Source organism: Podarcis tiliguerta (assembly GCF_965153285.1).
Source record: "Podarcis tiliguerta genome assembly, chromosome: 3".
NCBI classification, from domain to species: Eukaryota; Metazoa; Chordata; class Lepidosauria; order Squamata; family Lacertidae; genus Podarcis; species Podarcis tiliguerta.
In genome coordinates, this window is record NC_139536.1 from 51690141 (window position 1) to 51714901 (window position 24761).

General features: G+C 43.1%; 2 protein-coding genes across 2 annotated transcripts in view; one reads left to right on the plus strand and one right to left on the minus strand.

Annotated features, from left to right (window-relative positions):
- Positions 1–22489, minus strand: part of IGF2R (insulin like growth factor 2 receptor) — a 65801-nt gene extending 43312 nt beyond the window's left edge. Inside the window, exons 1-11 of the mRNA XM_083433941.1 lie at positions 22198–22489; positions 15218–15348; positions 11179–11303; positions 10306–10404; positions 9451–9583; positions 7513–7633; positions 6007–6124; positions 4202–4364; positions 2526–2700; positions 1904–2007; positions 736–897 (exon numbers count right to left, since the gene is read on the minus strand). Coding sequence (XP_083290067.1) covers positions 736–897; positions 1904–2007; positions 2526–2700; positions 4202–4364; positions 6007–6124; positions 7513–7633; positions 9451–9583; positions 10306–10404; positions 11179–11303; positions 15218–15348; positions 22198–22460 — 1594 coding nt within the window. The 5' untranslated portion in view covers positions 22461–22489. The remainder of the gene's footprint in view (positions 1–735; positions 898–1903; positions 2008–2525; positions 2701–4201; positions 4365–6006; positions 6125–7512; positions 7634–9450; positions 9584–10305; positions 10405–11178; positions 11304–15217; positions 15349–22197) is intronic.
- The window catches only part of LOC310674659 (proto-oncogene Mas-like), a 56029-nt gene that overhangs the window by 19324 nt on the left and 11944 nt on the right, over positions 1–24761 (plus strand). The window lies entirely within an intron of this gene.

Sequence of the window (24761 nt, forward strand, 5' to 3'; positions counted from 1 at the left end):
AATATCACTGGCCAAGAGTGTGTTTTAATGGAGTTGTAGTGAAAAATTCCACAGAGAAACCTAGGAACTGATATAACCCCAGACTTTTACTACTGTAATGCACACTGATTCTTGAAGTTTAGTAAAAAATGCAACAATCCCAAAATATGGTTAGTTTACCTCATGGCAGGACAAATCTGCCAAGGAGCATATTATATAAGTGCTCTAGCTCCAGGATCTCTGCGAGTTGCCTGATAGCTTAAGAATTCCAACACATTTGCTGCGTTCCAACAGCCAGAACATACAAAGCCATTTTCTGCTGATATACCACAATTCTGAACTCCAACTCTAAACTCCTTTTGATTTGGAAAGTCACCAGCCTCCGATCTGTGACCGAACAGGCTAACACCCTACGGTATTAACTTGCCAGTAGTATAGACTTCCGTTCACACAGAGGGACTTCCCCTCCCTCTCCCCAGCAATGCATGTACCCCAAATCTGCTCTGGGGAGTTGGGGGACATTACTAAGCAAACTGGGGTGGGCAGGTTCAGGAATGGAGGAGAAAAAAGAGAATTCTCACCACCCACAGTCACCACCTGGAAGGAGTATAAGCCATTTAAGATAGCACTTAAAATAGCCCTCTATTTACTGTTTTCAGGTTTAAAACATTACTGGACATCTGAGATAAGGCAAAATGAACAAAAGTTTTAAAATGTAGTGCATATCTTAATGATTTATTTTTTTAATTGCCATACCAGAATGACGAATCAATCGTGTCAAGTCATATCGTTTCCTTTTGTCTGTAACCATACAAGGAAGATCTTCTTTTGCTACACATGCGTATTTGGTCTCCCAGGTGAAGAAGTATGAGCAGTCTGTTTCTCCTGTAAACACTGGGCTTCCTTTGCCATCATTGTCTTTGAGAGGTTCATTAAAAACATCGGAAGATTAGGATAAGGAAAATATAAATTACACAAATTATAGCATTAAAATATTCTCATAGTGCCTTATAACTTATGATTAAAACAACAGCACTGGCACTTTGCCCGGAGCAGCTGAAAGCCAGCCCAAAAACTATTAAAAACCCAGAAACACCCAATTTAGTGCTGGATTAGTTGATGTGGGGCGATGCATCACTAACCTGTTGGCCAACTATCTCACCACAAAGAGTGAGGGCACCCAGAGGCATAGCTGTCAACTTTTCCCTTTTCTTGCAAGGAATCCTATTCGGAATAAGGGATTTCCCTTTAAAAAACGGGAAACGTTGGCAGATATGCTCTAATACTGGGCAGGTTAATGTGGGAGTATGTAATTCTAGCTTCAAAAGTTTTACTTCTCAAGCTTAGGGTGTACATTAAAGTACTGGGTACAGAACCATCTATGGATTTTTAAGATTCTCTGAAGAATCAAGGGTTGTGCACTATAACATCTGATGGGTAAGAATGCAAGAATGGTGTTGGATAATTCAAAGAGCCTCTCTTGGCATTATGTTTCTGAATACCAAATGCTGGGAAATCATGCGTGGAGAGAGCATGTTGTACTCTAGTCCTACTTGCAAGCTTCCCATAGGCACCTGGTTAACCACTGAGAACAGCACACCTAAGAACCTCACGAACAAAGTAAGAAAGCAAAATATCTGCTGCTTTGCTCCCAATATCTGAACTCTGAGGAACATGATACCCCTGAACACGAATGTTCTACTGTTCTCATAACAAACACCCAGTTATATACCAATCCTCCATTAATTAGAAATCCTCTTCCCTACCAACATTTCTTAAATGCTTGTATAACTTTTAGACTTCAGAACAAAAGGAGGTGGTAGCATTCAAGCGGTAGCGGGCTGTGGTGGGGCAGCTGCAAGTATTCTTGGAGGACACAGAATATTGCTCAAAGCGATCCATAGATAACTAGCATGTTCATTACCTGCCGTATGATTGCATTCAAAGTTTATGACAGTCATTCGCTCAAATCCAGAGCTGCAAGGATCTCCTCCTGGGTAAGTCAGAATGAGGTCTCCATCAGCATACCTGATTGCAAAAGCCAAAAAGGGTGAATGTTCAAATATAGCTCGTCTAATTTAAGGAAGAAAAAAAACGCACCAGTGGCCCACACTCAATGGAAACCAGAAAAAGGTTCATTAGATGGGTATCACAACTCAAAAGAGGCAAACAGATTTCTAATTTGGAATGTTATCCATTTTAGCTCTACATCTGTCTAAAAGATCTTTGTCTTGTTAAGGACTTCTCTTCCAAAACTAAGAGCAGAAACTAGACAGTAGAAGCAGAGTCCAACAGGATTGTCCTCCACAACACACTTTGAATTAGTTGGTTAGAGCATAGTGGCGATAACGCCAAGGTTGAAGGTTCAATCCCTGTACAGGTGCATATTCCTGTTTGGCAGAGGGTTGGATTAGGTGATCCTCAGGGTCTCTTCCAACTCTAAGATTCTATGAATCTAGAATTGCCAAGAACCAACACTGCATGCAGGAGCTTTAGTTCCTAACAAATACTAACCCTCAAAGACTGTTTTCTAATTAAGCACTCACCTGAGAGTTTGGTGGGTAAACCTTCCTGCCACTTTCTGCTGAGGAACAGCTGCATGTTTCACCTGGCACGCCGAAGCATTGGCATCACTGCAGTAGCCTCCAGCTGCTTTGCCACATACATTCAGATAATAGGAATACTCTTCTCTGTCTTTAGCAACATAAGGTGTAACATACTCTGAAGAAAGGAGGGTCGTGATGATTGAAGCACATATTTGGTAAAAGTATTTAGGTGGCTACACAGACAGAAATACACATTTGCAGCCACAGAACTTGTATAATCAGTTTACAGCCCTGTTAGCGAGCTGCTTGTGTTGTCATCTCATGCCCCACAAACTCACAGCTGCATCGCTGCTCAGCTCTTTCCATTGGCTGCTTCAGAAACCCATGCAAAAACACCAAAAAACTTTCAACCACAATGTGACACAAACCACACATTTGGTTTATGCAAGTTAAGGATTGCAACTACAGATGCCATCACAATCTACAGCTCTCTTCTTCCTCACTGTCAGATTTAGACAGAGGCTCTGCCAACAGCTCACTGAGCAGTATCCAATTCTGAGGTTTTGCAATCTTAATGCGGGCATGTTGGTACAGTCCACACAAGACTGCATCACCTCTGGGTGGAGGGGGAAGAAACAGTCTCCAGCGACCATGAGCTAAGAAGCTGGGTATTAGGGACTTACAACCTAGTTTTCTCTTCAACAGTTTAGCTCTGGGGTCCCCAACATGGAGTGTGTGGGCACAACACTCTCAGAAACCTATTCTTGGTGCTCACCAAGGCCCTGCCTCTTCAAATTTATTTTTAACCACTTTTATTGTTATTTGTTTTTGTTATGGTAGTTGTAAATTTTGGGGGAGGGTTGTTTTTTTAGGTCTGAGTTTTGCTGCGGGCAGCCAGGGGCGGGGGGTAAGCGTGAGCAATTTTCTTCTATGGAAAAGGGTATTTGTGGGGTGACCAAAACATTGGCTTGATTTCCAAATGTGTCGTTGCTCCCAGAAAATTTGGCAAGCCACGTTTAACTTTTCCCATGCAGCAACCTATTTATACAAACTACAGCTGTGTCCTGGATTCAGCCACATCGGGCCGATTCAGGGGAATCTGGGCTTGGGAGAAGTGAAGTCAGGCTGAAACAGTCCCAGGCCACCCAGCGTAACCAGGGGTAGAGAAGGGGGTGGGAAGGCTGCTGATTCCCCAGCCCATTCTCAATCCTCTGGGATGCAGTTGCTCCTTTGCAAGGCTCTTCCCGTCAGGAAAGCAGCTTGCAAAACAGCACCCCATAGGTTGGTGGATACTATTTTCCAAAGGTGCCTTGCAGAATTCCATTTCTCTCCTCTGGCCTCCTTACAGCCTGTTCCCAAGGATCTATTGCCACAGCAACTCCCTGGGCCTACTTCTACCAGCTACACCTGGACTGCAGAAAACTGGTGATGTTGTTACTATGGAAGGAGCAAGCAGGGAGCCATAGGAGCAGAGCATGTGGTCCCTGGGTTGGGGAGGCTATGCACAGCCCTACAATAAGGAACATTTTCAACACAGACCAATTTAGAAATGGTGCAACCCTGTACAGGACTATACCACACACTAGCACCAATGCTTCTTCCTCTGCCATACCTACTAACTTGGTTTATATTGATGCCACTGCTTCACCCTTAGAAAAAAAAAAGAGGGTGCTTACCTGGAATTTGTTTGAGGGGTGTCAAATTCACATAGATACCATGCTGCTTGCTGGTCAGGACACAGTTGTTACTCTCTAGGTAGTCTCTGTGACAGGCAGACTCTGTGACCCATTCAATCTCGTACTGGCAGTTACTTTGAGCAGTGAGTCTGGGACTTGTCACCTAATACAAAAGAAAAAAAGTGTGCCCAGAAAGGGGAAGAGAAACTCCCTTGGGTTGGCTCCAAGTTATAGCCCCCTACAAACTTCAAAAGGCATATTTAAAATGACATTTGTAAAAAAAAAAAACCAGAAGCATTTTTGTTAGGGATTGTTGGACAAGACCTGCCAAGAAAAACAAAGAATTTATTTATGTATGCTACAACAGCGGCAAGAGTCTTGATAGCACAAGGATGGAAGAATGAAGAAATCCCAACAAAAGAACAGTGGTAAGAAAAATTGATGAGCTATGCAGAGTTGGCTAAATTGACATAAAAACTGTGACTTTAAGGAAGAATGGGAGCTTTTTACAAATTATCTAAAAAGGCAACAAAATAAACTGGACTCCTTGGAAGGTTTTGAATAAACATACACAAATTTATTGGTTGATAACATGATAGATAGATAAGGCAAGGATATGTATAACTTTATAACATGCAGCGAATAATATGTGCAGAGAAATCAGAGAGAGGAACTGAGGGAAGTCCCTAGTGGGGGGGGAGGGAGGGATGGAAGGGGAAAAAATAACGTACGTGATTATACGGTTTGATAATTTGATATGTTGAAATTGCTTAATAAAAATCTTTTTTTAAAAAAGGCATATTTTGCATACACACACACTAGCACACACAAGATGTGCTGTATGGAATAGATCCACAACAAGACAAGCAACAGAGCTTGTAATTTTATTTTGTGGAGGAAGGAGGAAAGAGAAAGAGAAACTGCACCCCATGATGCTTCTAGACTTCTACCACTTTGTGTTGGACTAAGAACTGGGAGCGGGATGCGGGTGGTGCTGTGGGTTAAACCACAGAACCTAGGACTTGCCGATCAGAAGGTCGGCAGTTTGAATCCCCGCGACAGGGTGAGCTCCTGTTGCTCGGTCCCTGCTCCTGCCCACCTAGCTGTTTGAAAGCACGTCAAATGCAAGTAGATAAATAGGTACCGCTCTGGCGGGAAGGTAAACGGCGTTTCCGTGCGCTGCTCTGGTTTGCCAGAAGCAGCTTAGTCATGCTGGCCACATGACCCGGAAACTGTACGCTGGCTCCCTCGGCCAATAAAGCGAGATGAGCGTCGCAACCCCGGAGTCGGTCAGGGGTCCCTTTACCTTTAAGACCTGGGAGATCAGGGTTTAGGTCCCCCACTCTGCCATGAAACGGAGTGACTGTGGGTGATCTTTAGCCTAACCTACCACACAGGGTTGCTGTGGGGATTAAATGAGGAGGGAGAGAAGGCCACCTTGAGCTCCTTGGAGAAAAAGCTGAGTGATAAATGCAATGAACAAATAAATAATATCCTAGTTTTAACTAACCTTTGCCTAGAACAAGCCAGAGTTTCCCTAGTTTGTATGTTCACAGGCTAACCTATCATTTAGTTCATTTAGGCCACTGTATCCATGTTTTAAATGAAAATATAGAATAACTGGGTTGGAAGCTGGCTCAAAAGTAATTGAACCCAACCTCCTGCCAATGCAGGAAATCCATTGCTACGCCATCCGTGACAGGGGGCCAGCCAACCTCTGCTTAATAAACAACTTTAGGCCCAGGATTTTGTCCATCAGTTTCTGTCATCAAGCAACAGGATTTGAAACCCCAGATATCAATTACCTCTTTTTTCCTCCCCTCTGGGCACACAAAAGTAACAGTCACTGCTGGATCATGGTCACCACAGAAGTCAGGCCTCTCATTTGCATTGCTAATTTTGCTTTCGTATCTCAGGGAAAGCCTGGAAAAACAAGGGGGGCAAGTTTGAGAGAAGAGACCATGTAAGATACGCAGAAACAGCAAGAGTGGGATTTAATACAGCTACCTTATACAGTGGTACCTCGGGTTACATACGCTTCAGGTTACATATGCTTCATGTTACAGACTCCGCTAACCAAGAAACAGTACCTCAGGTTAAGAACTTTGCTTGAGGATAAGAACAGAAATCATCCTCTGGTGGCGCGGCGGCAACGGGAGGCCCCATTAGCTAAAGTGGTGCTTCAGGTTAAGAACAGTTTCAGGTTAAGAACGGACCTCTGGAACGAATTAAGTTCTTAACCCGAGGTACCACTGTACTTTTAGTTTATCAGCTACACTGGTTCCCAGTCCATTTCAGACTACAATTCAAGGTACTGGCTACGTATTTTGGAAAGCGGTTTGTTCATCTGTTCTCCCTAGATTTGGGTGTATCTTGAGATATCATCACAAAACTCAGCATGAGGGTTCCCAAGGTGAGGGAAATCATCTTTGTTTGTGTTTAGATGCCGGAAGCCATTTTGAATCAACATGTTGCGCCAAAAGGTGACTTTGGTGTGATTTCATTTGATTTTGGGCTTACCAGGTCCAAACTCACAAATTATACTATCCATTTAAAAATCACAATATTTTTCATTTTTTACAAATTTCTGGCAATGCCGGGCACTCCCCGCTAGTTACCTACAAAGCCCAAAATGTCTTGGGACCAAGATGCATGAAGGACCACCTCCTTATGTGAATCTCCATTTTTCCAGCTCAGCTATTGCTGTGCAATTGCTTTCTGAGGTAAGGTTCGTGGCAACATTTGGGAGAGCTCTCCGAGGTGGCCCTCCATATGTGTGGAATTTCCTGTCCCAAGAAATTACCTTACTCTTTTTAATCCACCAGCAGATGACCATATTTCCCTTCATACAAATGGTTGATTCCACTGCTGCTAAAGGAATTGAATAGCAAGCGCCATCTTCGTGTGCTTTTTACCGTTTGTTTTAATGGCTGGATCATTGTTGCTTTGTTGGTTGATCTCCTATTTTTATTTTTATTTTCATTTTTAAAATTATATGCAGGTTTGTGTTAACAACTTTTGATTTTTTTATGAATAACAGTATTTATTTTTACAAACAGATGTCTGCTGTTGTATTTGTAATATGCTTCGAGCAACTCTTTTGTGAAAGTCAAAGCAGGACACAAACTTACTAAGAAGACTAATAAAATTTAAATACTAAAAAGTTTCTAGATCGTGCTTTTATAAGTGGTAAGCTAACTACCATTCTCATAATTCCTGACTGCTGGCCATACTTAAGGGAGTCAAAAAGCACTGTAGGGGACCCGGTTTCCTCAAACTGGTTTAAAATGCCATTAAGGCTGAAGTCATACCTGTTTTTATCAAGCTGCTTGAGCTGTTCTTTAGGATGTCCCAGGTCAAATGCATGACCATCCTTCAACAGGCAAGCTGAACTGCCTTCTGGACAACCCTTGCCTTCAACAGAGGATTTTCCTGTCAATACAATGTTTATGTAAGAAATAAGACCATAAATAAGGTTTCAGAAGGAGGTTAGGGCAAAGTCTTCCATTTAAATGTAAACTTAATTTTGACCACATAGTGCATAAGAATAAATGGGACAAGGAGACTGCTGGGCCGGACTGAAAAATCAAAGCTACAGAAATCAAAGACTATCTTTACATATAATACCCACTAAGCTGGAGGAGTAGGCAATACTTATCTTAACATCTTTATGGTTGCAGAAACATTCTAGAATGGCAAAAGATACTCTGTTCAAGATACCCAGAGTGGAAAAAAATTAGATTTACCAAATACCTGCATGCACTATGCATATCAACAACAGTTCCTGGCTGAATGGCTCTCTAGAAACGATACTTTAGAGAATAGGAACAGCCTTTTAGTAACTCTTGAGTTACGTCTTACTGTCCTAAGAGGGGTAAGCTTTACAAACTAGTATTACCCCAGTGATCTGTTAAAAGTTTGGAATAATCTCAACTCCACATATTATCCTCATTTGGCATTGTTTCCTAAAACTCGCAAGCTTTTATCAGTAACTTAAGATGGGCAAAGCCAGTTCTAATAAGGTGTATTGATCCATCTACTAATGATTGATCTATTATCTGCTAATATCAGAAGCTGAGCAGGGACATAGATGACCTTTTACTTCGTTTTCTTCAGCATTGTATTAGAGAGGAAATGTCAGGACAATAACTTGGAAATCTGACAGCATTTGAATTACAGATCCTATAACAATCATGTACAAGAGGAAATCTGGGAATGAGTGTAGTTCAGTAGCAGAACATCTTTTTTGATAACAAAAGGCCCCAGATTCAAATTCCCAGCACCTCCAGGTATGGCTGGAAAAGACTCCTAACCCCAAACCTTGGAGAGCTGCTGCCCAAGTCAGCAATACTGAGCTACGTGGACTAATGGTCTGATTTCATATAACGCAGCTGCCTGTGTTCCACTGTTCCTCTGGAAAGCCTAACAAATCTTAACTGTAAAAAATAAATAAATTATGATGCATGCAATGCAACAGAGAATTTAGGAATGTTTGAACACAGGAGATTTGTTTTCTATGTCTCTTATATTGAGGAAGTTCGCTGTAAAATTGTTTTTTGGAGAAGCTCAGTCGGCACAGCATGAGACTCTTAATTTTATGGTCATGGTTTGAGCCCCACGTGGGGCAACAAGATTCCTGCATTGCAGGGGGTTGGACTAGATAACCCTCACGGTCCCTTCCAAATCTACCATTCTTTGATTCCAACACATGGAGGCTGGAAAGAGGTTACTCAGGCGTATCTTGGTTCATATTTGAAAGGTCTGAGGCATCTGAGGTTTGACTGTTTAGATGCATTCAAGATTCTGCTAAGAAAGAAAATGTGCTCTTAATCAATTAGAGATGTAAAAGCCTGGTGGTGGGGACAGAAAAACTGAGGGGAATCTCTGTTCTTAATTCTGACCTTAAGGGGAAAAAGAAGCAGCGTCTCATTCTATTCCAAAATGTATCCCAAAAGCAAGTCTCAAAAAAAGAAAAAGGGGTCATTATAGTCAATACAAGATTGTGTAAAACAGTATCATGATGCATCTAGTAAAATATTTTAGTGGCCCAAGTAGTCACCAGATACTGCAAAGTACTGACTAGCAAAATAATTTTCCAAAAGAAATTAAGCATGCTTCAACCTGTTTAAAAAATATGTATCAAATATGTATCAGACTGTTTTACAGGAAGGTGCGCTTCAAGTTTCTGAGGGGAAAATGTGACTCAGATGAAAAAATATTAGACACAGAATGTATGCCAAGGTTCAGACCTATGTTTCTACAGATGTTGATGTAGAGCTCCACGTCATCATCCGAGTCCTCTACCAAGTATCCTCCAGAAGTTTTAATCAGTGGGTTCAAGTCACGTTTCCTCAAGTCTCCATCAAATACGTAACAAGGCACCTAGAAATTAAATCACACTAATGACATGCAGAAGAGAAAGCATCACACCATTTCTGAGACCATTTCACACATTTCAGGAAAGAATCCCGATACCGACACTCCCACTGGAGACCTGCCTATGGAAGAATCATGCTTCAACATGTATAGCTGATATAGCTATTGCATCAAGCTTTGCTGAAATGGTTAGGTAAGTGCCTTGCTGCCAATGAAAATGTGCATTAATTCAAGGTACTGGTTATGTAGCTCACCAGTGGAACCAGGTTGGGGCTAGAATGCTTAGAAGTATACCTTAGGCTAGTCAAGGCTTCATTGTCCCAGAAGGGTCCATTGCAGCCTGGAGCCATCTCTGGCTGCTCTTTACTGCCATTATTATTTGCTCACTAGGGAAACCAGCAACAGGGCTGAGGAGCAACCACACCCACCTCCCTGTGTTCGCCTGCCCTCTTCCTGTTCTTGCCGTTGCCACTTGCTCTCTTGCTTAGCACTGAGCATGAGGTTGACAACTTTCCTTGTGATGTGGGTCCCAAGTGGTTCCCAAGCAGTAACCCTGTGCAAGAGTTTTTAAGAGGTGGGTGGGACAAGCCACCAATCATGTGATGTCATATGATTGGCAGGTGGCATCACCACCCTCCTTTCAACTTTGGCCCATGAGACTGATCCTGATCAGGACCTGGCATGTGGAGCCAAAAAGGTTCCCTACTCCAGCCTAGAACTTGCATTACCTCTTCAGTTGGTTTAAACAAATCTTTCTTGCAGGCCACATATGTCTTCCATTCAAAGTAGTGCACACAACTGGTTGAAGTCACAAATTCTGGGGAACCCTGATTAAGAAATTGATGAAATACAAAGTGTGCTGTTACTCATTATTAAACCAAAAACTGAAAGCTTAATCGTTCAAACGGGTAACAGAAACCAATTACCTAGAGCTAGAACAAGAACATTCTAGCAGGTAATTAATTGCTGAATGACTTTTCGTTGGCAAGTTGGCAGATATGACAGGACAATTAATTAGAATTCGGGTTCTCAGATGCCTTCTCAGATGCACTTTTATTTCCCGATTATACATGAAAAACATGCCCCAGTAGCCCAACTTTTTATAGATCTTAATTTTAAGCTGCTCTGGCAGTCAGTTAACGTTGGCTGAGAAAACAGGTGTAACTAAAATAGAATACATCTTACAGTCAACCCGTGTGCATAAACTGATTAACTGTACAGTTACTGAGAGATAAAAACAAACACTTGGTTTGGGTATCCCTTCTAAACAAAGCCCATGCACTCCAGAAGAGCCAAGGAAACACAATATACAGGTAGATTTATAGCAGAAAGAATCCATAAATTAAAAGTAACAGATGCCATATTGAAAGAAATAAAGCATATGAATTGACATTAAGTCTTTAAAATATTAAAAAATGCATTTCTCAACATGTTTGTATTTTCCTATTGTGATTAATCAATTATACTTTTGTATTGGTTATCATGTTCAATGTTTTAATAATAAAACTTAGTTTTCAAAAACACATTAAAAATTGAGGAAAATATGTCCTTGCATATATTTTTAAAACAAGAAAGGTTTTTGGCAATAATGCCATACTGACCAGAGTCTTCCCACAATAGAAATTAATGTTGCTTTGTAATTTGTGCTCGGTTCCTTGCTGTCTACAAGTCTGTGTGGTGTTGAACTCCAAGAGCAGTTTAGAACTTCTCATCAACGAGGAATCCCCTGAACAAAGCAACAACGAAGTCAAAATATATTTATACCCCTGCCTTTTATTGTGTAAGACTAATAAAAGCTTGGGCCAAATTGGATTTGCCAATCCACACAAGCCTTCTGTAATCCAATTTTAACCAATTCAGAACTGATACTTTGAAATAGATCTTCTGTAATTCAGAGGGTAAATGCCTATATTTCAAAAGCTTAGTACAGGGCATATTGTAGTTTAAAAAAAAAAGCCCACCTGATATTCATTTACAGAAAACACATTTGTCTTGATTACCTTTATGTGCAAAGATTGAGCTAAACATGTTTTGGGGTAGTCTAACACCTTCATGTGAAATTTCTTTAGGTTAAGAATGGATAGAACACCACCTACTGCTGAAAGTCCCATTAACCTACTCTCATTCCTCTGATCTCTTGGCCACCCAAGAGCAGCCAGCAGAACTCCACGCTTGTGCAACAGGGCTCCCCTAGATTCATCCCTCACGAAAACCCTCAGCACCCAAAGCAAAGATGATGCTCCCAAGGAATGAGAACCCTTTTCAAATGGTGTGGGGTGAGGTGCAAGGGGCTGCAGGGGGTGGAAAACCGGGAAGAATTCTGCAGGGATACTTGTGTACACGGGAGGGTCTTGCCCTGCTTTGGAGCCAAGCCATATAGAAGCCATATAGAGCAGAACAAGGGCACCCCCCTCAGCTAGTTCTTTTCTGTAGGGAGAAACATGTGGGTTTTGACCTTGAATGAGTAGGTTGGCTAGTGACTTAAGAAGCATTTTTAAAAAAATCAAGGAAACATCTATCTCTATTTCATCTTTCTAGCGTTGAGGAAGTTTAGCTTTCGTAATGAGGAGCATCCAGTCAGGTGAGCCTCCACCTGCAGTCTGATGCAATACAGCTTCGCTGCCTCTGTGCAAAGTAGGCCTCTGTTCTCCCCCCCCCCCCTTATTTTGGCATACAGCCAAAACATGAAGCTGGAGCTATTCACTCACCTATCTAGACCACAACTTTCCATTAAAGGTGCTTGAGCCAGCTAATGCAAGAAACACAACAAAAAGCAATAAAAGGAAAACCCAAAAATAAGGCTCTTAAAACCAACCATAAAAACACACACACATTAAAACCAATCGAGACACAGATCGTATGAATCAGAGGCCCAGCTAAATAAAATGCATCTGCCTAGCAAGCCCCCCATGAGAAACTGAAGGATAGTTCTTCCCTAGGTGGGTCTAGGCACAGTCTTCAGTCATCTGACTACAATGCATTCTTAGTCTTAGGCAAATGTCTCATCCAGTCCAGCACCCTGTTCTCACCGTTGCCAACCAGATATCTGTGAGAAACCCAGGAGGAGGACCCTGTGGTTTCCTGCAAAAGATATGCAGAAACATGCTGCCTCTGACCATGGAGACAGGGCATAGTTTTCATGGCTAGTAGCCACTGACAGCCTTATTCTCCATGCATCTGTCTAATACCATAAAACTAGGAGCACAGTGTCTGTGGGCAGCACCCCATTTTTTAATTATATCCTGGTTTTAGCAAAGGCTAAATCATGGGAGGCATGATTTCTCCTCGGTGTCTCATTTCCCCATCTTAGTGCACACCCATGTATTTGCCAAGGAGTTTTGAAGAAGTCTTTAGTGTGCCACCATCCAGAAATACTTGTGTACAAGTTACTTCAATGAAGTTCCCTCTCCTTTTGTCGTTTTCGTTCTCTTGTGACTACGGCCAAGTCCAAAGTCGGTGAAGATGCTCAGCAAAACATAGCTAGCATCACTGCTGCAGCTTGGACTTTTGCCAACTCAGAAAGAGTGAAAATAGCTTCGATTTTTGACTGGCTCTGCCAGGACTATTAGGAGTTATATATTGCTTAAAAGGAAATCAACTCCTTTCATTATTCCACAGTCAGGGGCAAAAGATAGAGACAGTCTGCAGCTATGAAGGTCAATGGTTCTCTTCGTCCCCATCCCTGAGAACAAGATACTGGCTCCAGAACTCAGCTTACATTGACAAGTAAGAAGTCTAACCCTCTATAACAGCTGCCAAGGAAAGTCCTTGAAATCATGCAGAATTAATATGCTCTCAAGGCCTAATTGCAAAATTAGAAATGTTCTATAGGATGTGTTCTATTTGAAATTGAAGTCCAGAGGTTGGAGGATGATAATTTAATAAAAGTGTATGGCTATTTTTTAATTACCACAAAATGCAAAAAATATTACATATACAGTGGTGTCCCGCAAGACGAATGCCTCACAAGACGGAAAACCCGCTAGACGAAAGGGTTTTCCGTTTTGGAGGTGCTTCGCAAAACGAATTTGCTATGGGCTTGCTTCGCAAGACGAAAATGTCTTGCGATTCCTGGGGTTTTTTCCCCCCTCCCAGCCTTTTTCCCAAGCCCCTAAGCCGCTGAACAGCTGTTCCCTAAGCCGCTTATCAGCTGATCTAAGCCGCTAATAGCCTTTTAGCAGCTAATCCGCTAATCCCTTAAGCCTTTAATAGCCGCTAATAGCGCTAATAGCGCTAATCCGCTAATGGGCTTGCTTCGCAAGACGAAAAAACCGCAAGACGAAGAGACTCGCGGAACGGATTCTTTTCGTCTTGCGAGGCAGCACTGTACATATACTGTATATACACATGACCACCAGACGCCATTTCAGGATGGGTGTGGGTAAGTAAAAATAAAAGAGTAACTGGGTTGGATCCCAACCTGGTGCTCCAGGACTGCCTCAATTCACAGACGTTACTGGGAAAAGGTTCCCACTGAAGGAACACAAGGGAGAATCCATTTTCAACCCTTTCCCTTGCAGCCCCCACCCCCTCAGCTTTTCACAGTGTTCTGGTGTCTCAAACAACGCTCCAGAGAAGCGATTCAGGTGGAAAGAAAGTTGGGGAATGTTGCCTTTCCCCTTCTTCCAGCATGGAGTGGAATTGAGTGCTGAGGGTCTCTATATTTTGTTTTCCTTACAGCCACCTTGGAGGTGGTGTGCCACTCATCTACTTTTAAAGCAACTATCCCCCCAATCTCAAGAGCATATTTCAGGGCGAAGCGGGAGTATGGAGGAGGTGATGAAGGCAAAGTCTTGTTGCACAAGCAGAAGCCTGTTCTGCAGGCAGATCAACCTATGGTTCTTTCCAAGGAAGAGAGGGACAGAAAAAGCTTTTTACCCACAGCTTCAAGCTTTCTAGAACTTTTACATCTTTATCTAGGGCAGGGAACATGAGGCCCTCCACCATCCCATCACTAGTCAGCAGTTTAGGGATAGTGTGTGCTGCTTGTGTAATGCTTTAATTGGCTCATGGCAGAGAGATGGATTTTATGAAGCATCTAGGCTGAGCTGGTCATGTCACACCCCTCTCTCTGGACCCATTTTGGGGAGGGAGCCAAGGCATGTAGAAGGAATAACAGGAGCAAACCAAATCCTCATTCTCAGGGAAAGCTAGATCACAAGGGTTGAGAAAAGCCAGCTGGCTCCTAGCATCACACAGGTTATGCGGCAGATGAGAGACCAGAACACCCCCAAAACAAAAACTCTGCCCACATACCCTGCCTGCTGCTGCAAGATTTCATGTGCACAAACCATTTTGCCTTAACGGATTCAGTTATTTCTGCCTCCTCAAATTGCTGGCCGAAAACAGAACCAGACTGAACTTTAGGATGCCAACCCACATACACATGAATTACGAGCCAGGAAAGAAAGAATAGATTTGTTTTGAAGCAGTCCTTATCAGTTTAAGCCATTCTCCTCCCTTTGCACACCACACCCCAAAAGTCAACTGCTGCAAAGGGCAGGCGATATAGCTCACCAGCAAGAACATGAAGCTTTCAGGACAAGGAGAGAAACCTTGAACACAGGCACACGCAAGAGAATTTAATGGGTGGTGTTTCACATTTTAACATCCATATAGCAGACAAACCTCTGGACTTACCTACTGAGAAACTGGCATTGCTTTTTATGTCATATGCACAAATGGTACTCGACCCTCCACAGCCTGTGGCACTACCACAGAGGTTTATTTTGTAGTGTACTTTATCTGGATCAACAGCTTCCCACGTATAACTGAAAAAGAAGAGTGGGAGGGAGGTACAATGAATATGTGCTGCCAAACTACATGTTTCAACTAAATAAAAAAATCCTTCCAGTAGCACCTTAAAGGTAAAGGTAAAGGTACCCCTGCCGTTTGGGCCAGTCTTGCCAGACTCTAGGGTTGTGCGCTCATCTCACTCTATAGGCCGGGAGCCAGCGCTGTCCGCAGACACTTCCGGGTCACGTGGCCAGCGTGACAAGCTGCATCTGGAGAGCCAGTGCAGCACACGGAACGCCGTTTACCTTCCCACTAGTAAGCGGTCCCTATTTATCTACTTGCACCCGGAGGTGCTTTCGAACTGCTAGGTTGGCAGACTCTGGGACCGAACGACGGGAGCGCACCCCGCCGCGGGGATTCGAACCGCCGACCATGCGATCGGCAAGTCCTAAGCGCTAAGGCTTTAACCCACAGCGCCACCCGCGTCCCTAGTAGCACCTTAGAGACCAACTAAGTTTGTTATTGGTATGAGCTTTCATGTGCATGCACACTTCTTCAGATACACGTTTCAGCCCAGGCTACTCATCAGCATCTTAAATCTAGCAAACTTTTTCTTCATATTTAACACACACCCCTCCCCCCAATGAGCTTTCCAGCACACTGTCAGCAATGCAGGGAGCTGCAACAACGAACATCTTTTTGATAAGGCACACTTCAGATTATATTCTGAAGCAGTTTAACCAAAATAAAAATTCATCTTCGCTAAACACATGCAAACCATCTATTGTCACCTCAAAAACATGGAACAAACTAAAAGTTGTGAAGTGCCCTGTGATCTTCAGATGAAGGGTGGAATACAAATTTATATAATAAATAATAATAATAATAATAATAATAATAATAATAATAATATGGTGAGGATGTATTTTTTTCTGAAATTAGCATTTAATGCTCAGGAACGTAAGACACTGCCTTCCACAGTGGTCCAGCTAGCTTCAGTATTTCAGTCCTACCTAGAGACACCAGAGATCAAACCTGAGAACTTCTGCATGCAAAATATATGCTCCACCTACCACCAAGCTACAGCCTCTTTCCCAGAATGTCATAGAAGTTTGGCCATTAGTTCAGTGGGACACTGTTCCAGCTGCAGTTAATATTTCAATAACAAACTTCTAAGTATCTATGTACCAGGAGTAGCTAAACAGATGTTTGAGGACTAAATTCCCATCATCCCTAAGCATTGGCCATGCTGCCTGGGACAGATGGGTGCTGGGAGTGCAACAACATCTGGAGGGCCACAGGCCTCGTACCCACTTACTGGAAAACATCAGACAAAGGATTCAACGTGTCTTACAGAAGACAAAAGCAAGTTGTTATTGAGAACTGAAGTGGCACTTGACACTTCCATTTTCACATTTGTGTTTATTGAACAACAGGTCCTGTTCCCCCTGCATGCAAACATATTCACCCTCGGAAGCATATGTATTTCTCCCAGTGCTGCCACCCGTACAATATTCATAGGCGCTCTCATCTCAGGAGCCTTAACTATATTGGCCTGACTAACGTTATGGGACCTGCTTCTCCATGGAAAGCCCCCTGCAGCTGAGGTCATGTTCAAAATGACTCAATTAATCAGACAAGAACTTGGGCCACAGGAGTTTCATTTATGCAATCTGACACGGAATAAACATTCAAAAGAAAAGCCTTTTAAAAAAAGGTTGGTGTTAACAGAGAGAAAAAGCTTTCAGTTTCCAGTCCCAAATCATGAGACTTCTAGTCAACTGGAATGTATTTGTTATGCCCATGACACAAAGCCAGACAAAGGGAAGTACAGGCTACTTAATGCTGTAAGCAATTCTACAGTAGTCATGGCCCACTTCTCACCAAGGGAGCCAACCTGACTCAGAGCAGCATTGCTTGTAGGTAGGGCTGGGCATTCGACTGGCCCAAAACAATTCAGTCAACTGATGGTCAAAGTACTTAAAACAACATCAGTAGAGAATACTTTTAAATCAACAAGTCTGAGACTTGTGCTCATTACAAAAGCAACTTAAATTGTTAACTGTTTTGGCATGGGCCCACAGATCTTAGCTAGCCCGGGTAGCCAAGCAGGGTCACCAAGTCTGCCAAGGTCTTGTTCCCAGTCTCACATTGTGACAATGGTCACCATCCTTGGTTCCAAGAAAAGTATTTACCCAGATGCTAGTGAGGCACACAACACTGATATTGGACCAGCTGCACTCCTGAGCACATTTAATGTGCCTATGCTGAACTTGAACCCACTGAATGGTTTGTGGTCAGGTTATCAGAAGAAGCCCCTTCAATGGTACAAACCTGCCTGCACTCCGAAATAAACTCCAGAGGTCCTATCTCTAAAAATCAAAGATACTGAAAAGGTTGTTTCGCTGGAGCCTTCCATTTGCAGCCCCACATTTGTGGAAACTCCCTCCCAGGCACAAGACAAGGTCTTTCAAGTAGCACCCCCCCCCCAAGTTTGTGAACTCTCATCCAAGTGATATACAAAAGGCCCAATCAGTACAAGCTTTTGAAACTCACCTATTTCAGATTGTTTTTTCTTAACGGTAGAAGGTTTGGCTGCACCCCAAAGGCACACTTCTCCATTGTTTCCCCGAGACAAATGGCTATCAGCAGCAACAACAAATGGTGCTGATTTTGGAAACCATTTTAAGTTGTTACAGCTAATATATTATAATAGTCTGTTGTTTTAGTTAGACTACTATTTTAAATAATTTCAACTGAAATATAGATGGCATTTTATACCCAAAATAAGTTGTCATTTCAGGTAAGATGCCCTGTGAGGGCCTTGCCCAAGCAACAGCCTAGAAATGTTTAAATAGATATGTAATGTGGGGCTTTTAGGTGAGGCTACAAAAGATTAATAAATGGGGTGCAGGAGACGAGGGCCTGTGCGGAGGTAAGGGGAGAAGTTATGGGAAGGCAGAAATGTGAATTAAGTCCAAAAATAGTGCACTAGGCACTGGAACAGACATAGTGATCCCGTATGGAGAACAGTCACTCTCCATCCACTCTACCATAAGACCAGCTCTATCAGATTTCTCCTGCCACTGTCATCTCTAGTAGCCATTCCATCAGGCTATAGGACAAGGGGACACATAGAACTGCAAGGCCTCTGCTCTAACACCAACACATTTTTACTCCTCCTCTCCTTGAACTCTTTCAATTCCTGCTAGTCATTACAATAATTCTGTAACTAACAAATGGTGCCCGATATTGCTTTTCTGTCCTCCCTCCCAAACTGCATCTACTCCAACAAGGCATCTAACAGTGAGAGATTTTTTCCCCTTAAACTACAGTATTGCAAAGCACCACTGAACTGCATGAGGTCAGGGCGTAACTTTCTAAATATTCCCCCTTCAAAAAGCTGCAACCCATCCTAAATGGAAAAATATGGTAGATTGTCCTCCATAATTTTGGGTCTGATCTCTCTTCTGGAAATGCAACATTAGTAGTGGCGTAAATCTGCCTATTTGCACTGTGTTGGATTTCAACACATCATGGATAGTTAAAATTTTTCAGAAGCATATATAGATAAAATTTTAAAATGTGGCTTTACACTAAAGTTTGTATATTGTTCACATCTTGCATTTAAGAAGCAATGTTCTAAATATTTCAATATTGCTACCTCAGACAAGAGTATAATTGGAAAAATCCCAAAGACTCCACACTGAAATTTACCAAGGGAGAGCATATTTAAAATGCTGGCAGGAAAACAAGAAAGAACAGGACATATCCAAACAAAATACCATATAGATTTTTTTTTTTAACCAAGAAAATATAGTCAGTTATGTGGGCAGTTATGAAAGATAATGAAGCTGTAATTGCAAGCTGACACGCAGAAGACTGACTAAGGTGAAGTTAAGTGCTGGTACCAGTGGTGTTGAATTTAGAATATTTATGTATTTTCCAAGTTTCAACAATTTATTTTGTTGTTGCTGTTTCGTTTTTGGTAAACATCACTTTATTTTTTCCCCCTGAAAACAAATGATACTGATAAAGACACATCAGTTCGTCACCAAGTCAGTTTTAATCTTGACCCAACCAGGCTTTTTCTTAATTTCTGCTCTCTGCTCAATTGCAAGTCTGCAGGCGCAGGCCAAAATTACCTGCCATGTTCTACTTTATACAATGGCAAGCTTGGAATTGCTGGCACAGCACAACCCAACAGTTTAATAAATATACACAGAGAGAGAGACCAACCCACTTGCATTGGAATGCTACACAGATTCTCTAAAGCAATGAATTGCTTTATGCATTGCAAAAATGAAGCAAAAACCTTTTCAGTAAAATCCTGCAGGTATACAGCTCACCTCATTCACACAATGAAACACTGTTTGTGTTTATTCAATGTGGAATGCATTACTGCACACATAAAGAGTGCTTTTCCAACTTAGTCCTGAACAAAATGTACTCCAAGTATAACCAATTTCTTTTTTGGTTTGAAAATGTATCTACAATTCAACATGGCAGCCTCTCTCCACCTCCACGCAAAAATCAACAAAACAGAAGAAAAAGATTGTAGTGTAACATTGTGGCCAAAAGACAAAGCCAGGAATCAGTGCAGTCCCCAGTTCAAATGTCACTTCTGCCATGAACTCATGGGTGGCCTTACTCAAGCATTCTCTCTCAGTCTGCGTATCCCCATTTGCAATATGGGGATAACTGTTATAGCTGCTGAAGGTTATCTTTTATAGCAAGGCAAGAAATACTGACAAACCAGTTGCTGAAATTTCCACATTGGCAGGGAATTACTAAAGAATATTCTTCTGAAAAGACAATTCACCTGCAAGGGTGGAATCTAAAAATATACTATTTAAGGATGGAGTGCATGGAGAAGATGAAACAAAAGGAAGCAAAGGGTTTAGTTGTGTTGGCTTGAGACAGGCTTCATGGGGCTACAGCAGTGATCTTCTGGGATTGTAGAGCAACCTCAGCTAATTAAGACATGCCTAAACTTGCCTTGTATGGGAAGGGTCATAGCTCAATGGTACAGCATCTGCTTTGCATGCAGAAGGTCACAGGTTCAATTCCTGTCATCTTCAGGTAGGACTGAGAATTTTCCGCATGAAACTCTGGAGTGTTTGCCAGTCACTGTGGACAGTAATGAATACATGGACCAAAAGTCTGGCTCAGTATAAGGCAGCTTCCCCTGTTCCTTATTAGTTCCCAGTGTTCTCCCCATCCAAAGTTTATTGTTTCCTTGGAGGGAAAGTTTCAATTAGCAATTAACCTCATTGGGCTTGGAATAGCTCACCACTTAGGGGTTCCTCTCTTCCATAGCAATACAAAATGAGATATGTAATGCATATGCAATGCATTTTGAACACCCAAAGGTGCTAAATATTTAAGTATTCTGAATAAATGCTATTTACAGTTGCTTAGCCTTAGAGTAACAAGATGCAGCATACTAACGCAAGACATCTATGCATGGTAGGCTACTCCAATTACAGAGTTGCCTATGAAGGAGACATAGTTCAGTGATACTGTAAATGCTTTCCATACAAAAAGTTTCTGGCTTCTCTAGGCAGAGTCAAGAAGAGCCCATCTGAAATCCTGGAGAACTGATGCTAATCAGTAGAAACTATCTTCAGCTAAATGTATCATATCAGACTTTGTCTAAAACAGCGTCATACATTCATAAATGTTTGCATAAAAACATGATGGGGGCTGAGTCTGCTTTCCACAGAAAGTGAAACATACTGAACTTTTGAGCTGGCTATCACAACGCAGGAGAGCACGCAAAGGTTAAATTAACAACTTCCCAAGTTAACAGCAGGAAAAACCTGTTCCACTTACTAGATTTGCATTGTTCCAAGCATACCATATGCAATTATTTTGATGGTGCAGGATCCAACCCACTGAACAAGTTAAATACACAAGCAATAACTCTAGTTATAGAATCATAGAATCATAGAGTTGGAGGAGAACACAAGGGCCATCGAGTCCAACCCCCTGCCAAGCAGGAAGCACCATCAGAGCACTCCTGACATATGGTTGTCAAGCCTCTGCTTAAAGACCTCCAAAGAAGGAGACTCCACTACACTCCTTGGCAGCAAATTCCTAACAAAGAGGAAGGTCTGAGATAGGCAATTAAGTTCATTTCGCAACGCCATTTTCCCAAGGGAAATTTTATGCAAATATGTTTTGACAAAGTGTAATTGAGTCAATACATCACAGCTGTGAAAAAGCTCAATTACTATCTAGACAAAAACTGCCTAGGAATGAAGACTGTTTTAACAGTTGATAGAAAGCTGTGGAAGGGAGCCAGTGCCCCTCACGTCCAGGCATTAAGGACACTGCTCCAGCCCAGTACTGTACTTGTATAGTACAGCAGATGGCACCCCAGCTAAACTCCTTGAAGAAAGCACTCCTCCTTGCATAAAATCACTTTAGAAGTTACAAAGCAGCCCTACTGCCTGCACAGATAACATGTCTGAAACAAACCCGAGCAGTTCCACCTATGGGCGGGATGACATTAGGATCGGTTGCGTCCTCTGCGAATTAACACGGAAGGCGGCTTTTACCAGACACGCAAACGCACATTTCCCTAATACAACCGAGGGAATACAGAAGGGCGGGAGGGGGGGGGAATTAAAAGGTACGAAAAGGCTACTTGAAAGACTAAAATACGAGATGTCCCATAACCGTTACAGATACAAAAGAAGAGGAAGCCGAAGCAGCGCTTGTCTGAACGCCCAGCGTTTCCACCTGCGCGCCAGGTGCTGCACGGAAAGGGGAAGCAGCAACTCGAGTTTCCCGTTCCGCGCGCCGCCCTTGGGCCCCTGCCAGCTGTTCACCAGGGGCAGCTCCCCGGGACGGAGGAGGCGAGCCAGGCACTCACTCACCGGCACAGCTCCTGGTAGCTAAAGCTGCCCTGGGCCGCGGCGGCGGCGGCGGCGCTGCCTCCCTGCTGACTCGGGAGGACGATGGAGAGGAGCAGCAGGACGAGGGGGAAGCCGGGTCGAGCCCCAGGCGAGGAAACCCGGAGCGGGCGAGGCCCCCCAGGCGGGGCCCAGGCGTCGCGTCTCATGGCGGGGCTCTCGGTGCAGCTTCCGGGGCTACTCCGCTGACATGGTCGAGAAGACGGGAGAACAGGCAAGCGGGTCATGTGACTCCCGCCCCAACACACGCCAGAGCCGCTCATGTGACCCGCCCCGCGCCTGTCACGTGGCGGCAGTCATGTGAGGCGGGGCGTGAAGAGCGGCAGGTTTCCGACGGTGAGGGGCGGGGGAAGCGGCTGAGCGGCCGATAGGCTGATAAGGCTGCCGCTAACAGGCTGAAGCTCACACGGGTGGCTGCATCCAAGAATGGATAAGCCCAGATAAGCCCCCGGATAGGAATCGTAGCACCGCAGAGTTGATTCACACTTGCATGAGCCCGCTTCACTTGATTTGACTCCGGGGCTCAGCACTTCCGACTCGCGTCTCAGCTGCCGGGTGGGCGGAAGGATTCCCGCCGGGAACGCGATGCGTTAGGTGTGCAATGGCTCGTCCACACGTGCAAGGCAGCCAGGAACATGCGTGCGTGAACCAGCCACAAGTGCCTAATTCCCAAAGAAACAAAGGCACGGGGGTTCTTTTTGGAGGCCGTGACAGGGCGCCTAGAAACTTGTTTGTTACATGGAGGAATTAGAATAGCGGTTTTACTCAGCCAGGGCGGTGGTTACTAGAATGGAGGAAAACCTCCGTGGGCTCACAAGTGGAGAGACAGCTGCTGCACTCCGGTCCTGCTTTTGGACTTATATAGGTGTCTGGTTTGCCACTATAAAAACAGGATGATGGATGAGATGGACCATTTTCCTGTCTCAGAAGTACATACTCTTCCTATGTTCAGAGAAATCTTTCAGGACTCTTAGAAAAGAGGCATTGGGAAAACTTCGTTGGGTTTCCGAAGGCAATTAAGGCATGAGACTAAGCCTCACCCAGAGTTTACTGGATGTGTTTTCAAAATAAACCTTTTATTTTTGCTTATTGAATACATTTTGCTTGATCTGTGATTACTTATTTATATTGGACATGCAGGCCTGGTTCTCACGACACTTGGATCATGTTCATCCTCTGGTCCTCCAATGTCTTTTTTATAACTCACGATTACAGAGTTTAACCATGAGCCATGGTTTGAATGACACATAGCCTTAGCTCTGTGGTGTGGAGTAAAAAAGACTGGAGGAGAAAGAAGGCTGCTTATTTGTAAAGTTTGGCTTACCGTGTCATGCAAACCAGCTTGTAGCCTTGTTCTACCCATATTTACTCAGAAATAAGCCCTGCAGAGTTCACTAGGGTTTGTTTCCAAGTCTGTGTAAGTAAAAGAGAGTAATCTTAATTTGAGGAGCGCTTTATAATCTTTATTGTGTACACCCTTGCAATGAGCTTGTAAAGTAGACCTATGTCATCACTTGGTTCAATTGTCTAAGAGCAAACACATTGGACAAAATGTAAACATTTGGGCCATAAAACAAATCCATTCCAGTCTTTTAAATAGTTAAAATCCCTCTCCCCAATCAAAGGCATCAGTTTATTAAAAAAAAATATCAATGACATAAAAAGGTAAAGTTAGCCATGGTGGCCCATAAAATTTTTCCAGAATCCGGTGTTAAGCTGATACCTGCATTAAGCCACCCTAGATGCCACAGAACAATGTGCAAGCTTTTAAGTTCTCTAGAACTCTCCTGGGTAGATGGTAAAAAAAAAAAAAAAAGGAAGAGTGCAAATGGTTAGTGGTGAAGCCCACATCTGGAAAGACTTTTAAGATGAGGCTTTGCTGTGTCGTGTAGGTTTCAGGTTGCACCAAGAGCCATTGGGAAGGAGAAATATAGAATGGCTGGATCCCCATCTCCGTGAATAGTTCTCTGTTCCTGTTTCCCTTCTACCAAAGAACCTGTGTGTTTTGCCTAAGGAAGGAACACACCTGGGTAACATCTGGCTTTGGCATTCCCCCATGTTAGCCATGTATGCATGAGCCAATCCTCACAAAGTGTTGGGGGATCATGAATTTCTGTAGTGCAGGCAAGTGCTCAGCAACAAGGAGCCTCCCAAAATTCCTTTGGTTAGATGGGCTGTGTACCATTCAGTTTCCAGGCACAATGGGGAACAATTAGTACTGGAATACATCCAGTTAAGTCCCTGGATTTTCTCTTCAGTATTTTTGGTAAAAACATATCAAGCCACATGTGCCACACCTTACTGTCCATTTTCCAGAATCCTATTCTTAGCTTTAGAACTCAAGAAATGGGTTCCAATGGACTCCTTACACAGAGATCACTTTTAGATCAAGTCCTCAGAGGAAGCCTCTCATTATTGCTTTCTTGTCAAGCTGCCCACTGACATCCTAATTTAGCCCTATTTGGACTTACTAGTTTCCTTCTTAGGGTTGGTGGACATCTCCCTTGCTGTGATCCCAGTTTGGAAGA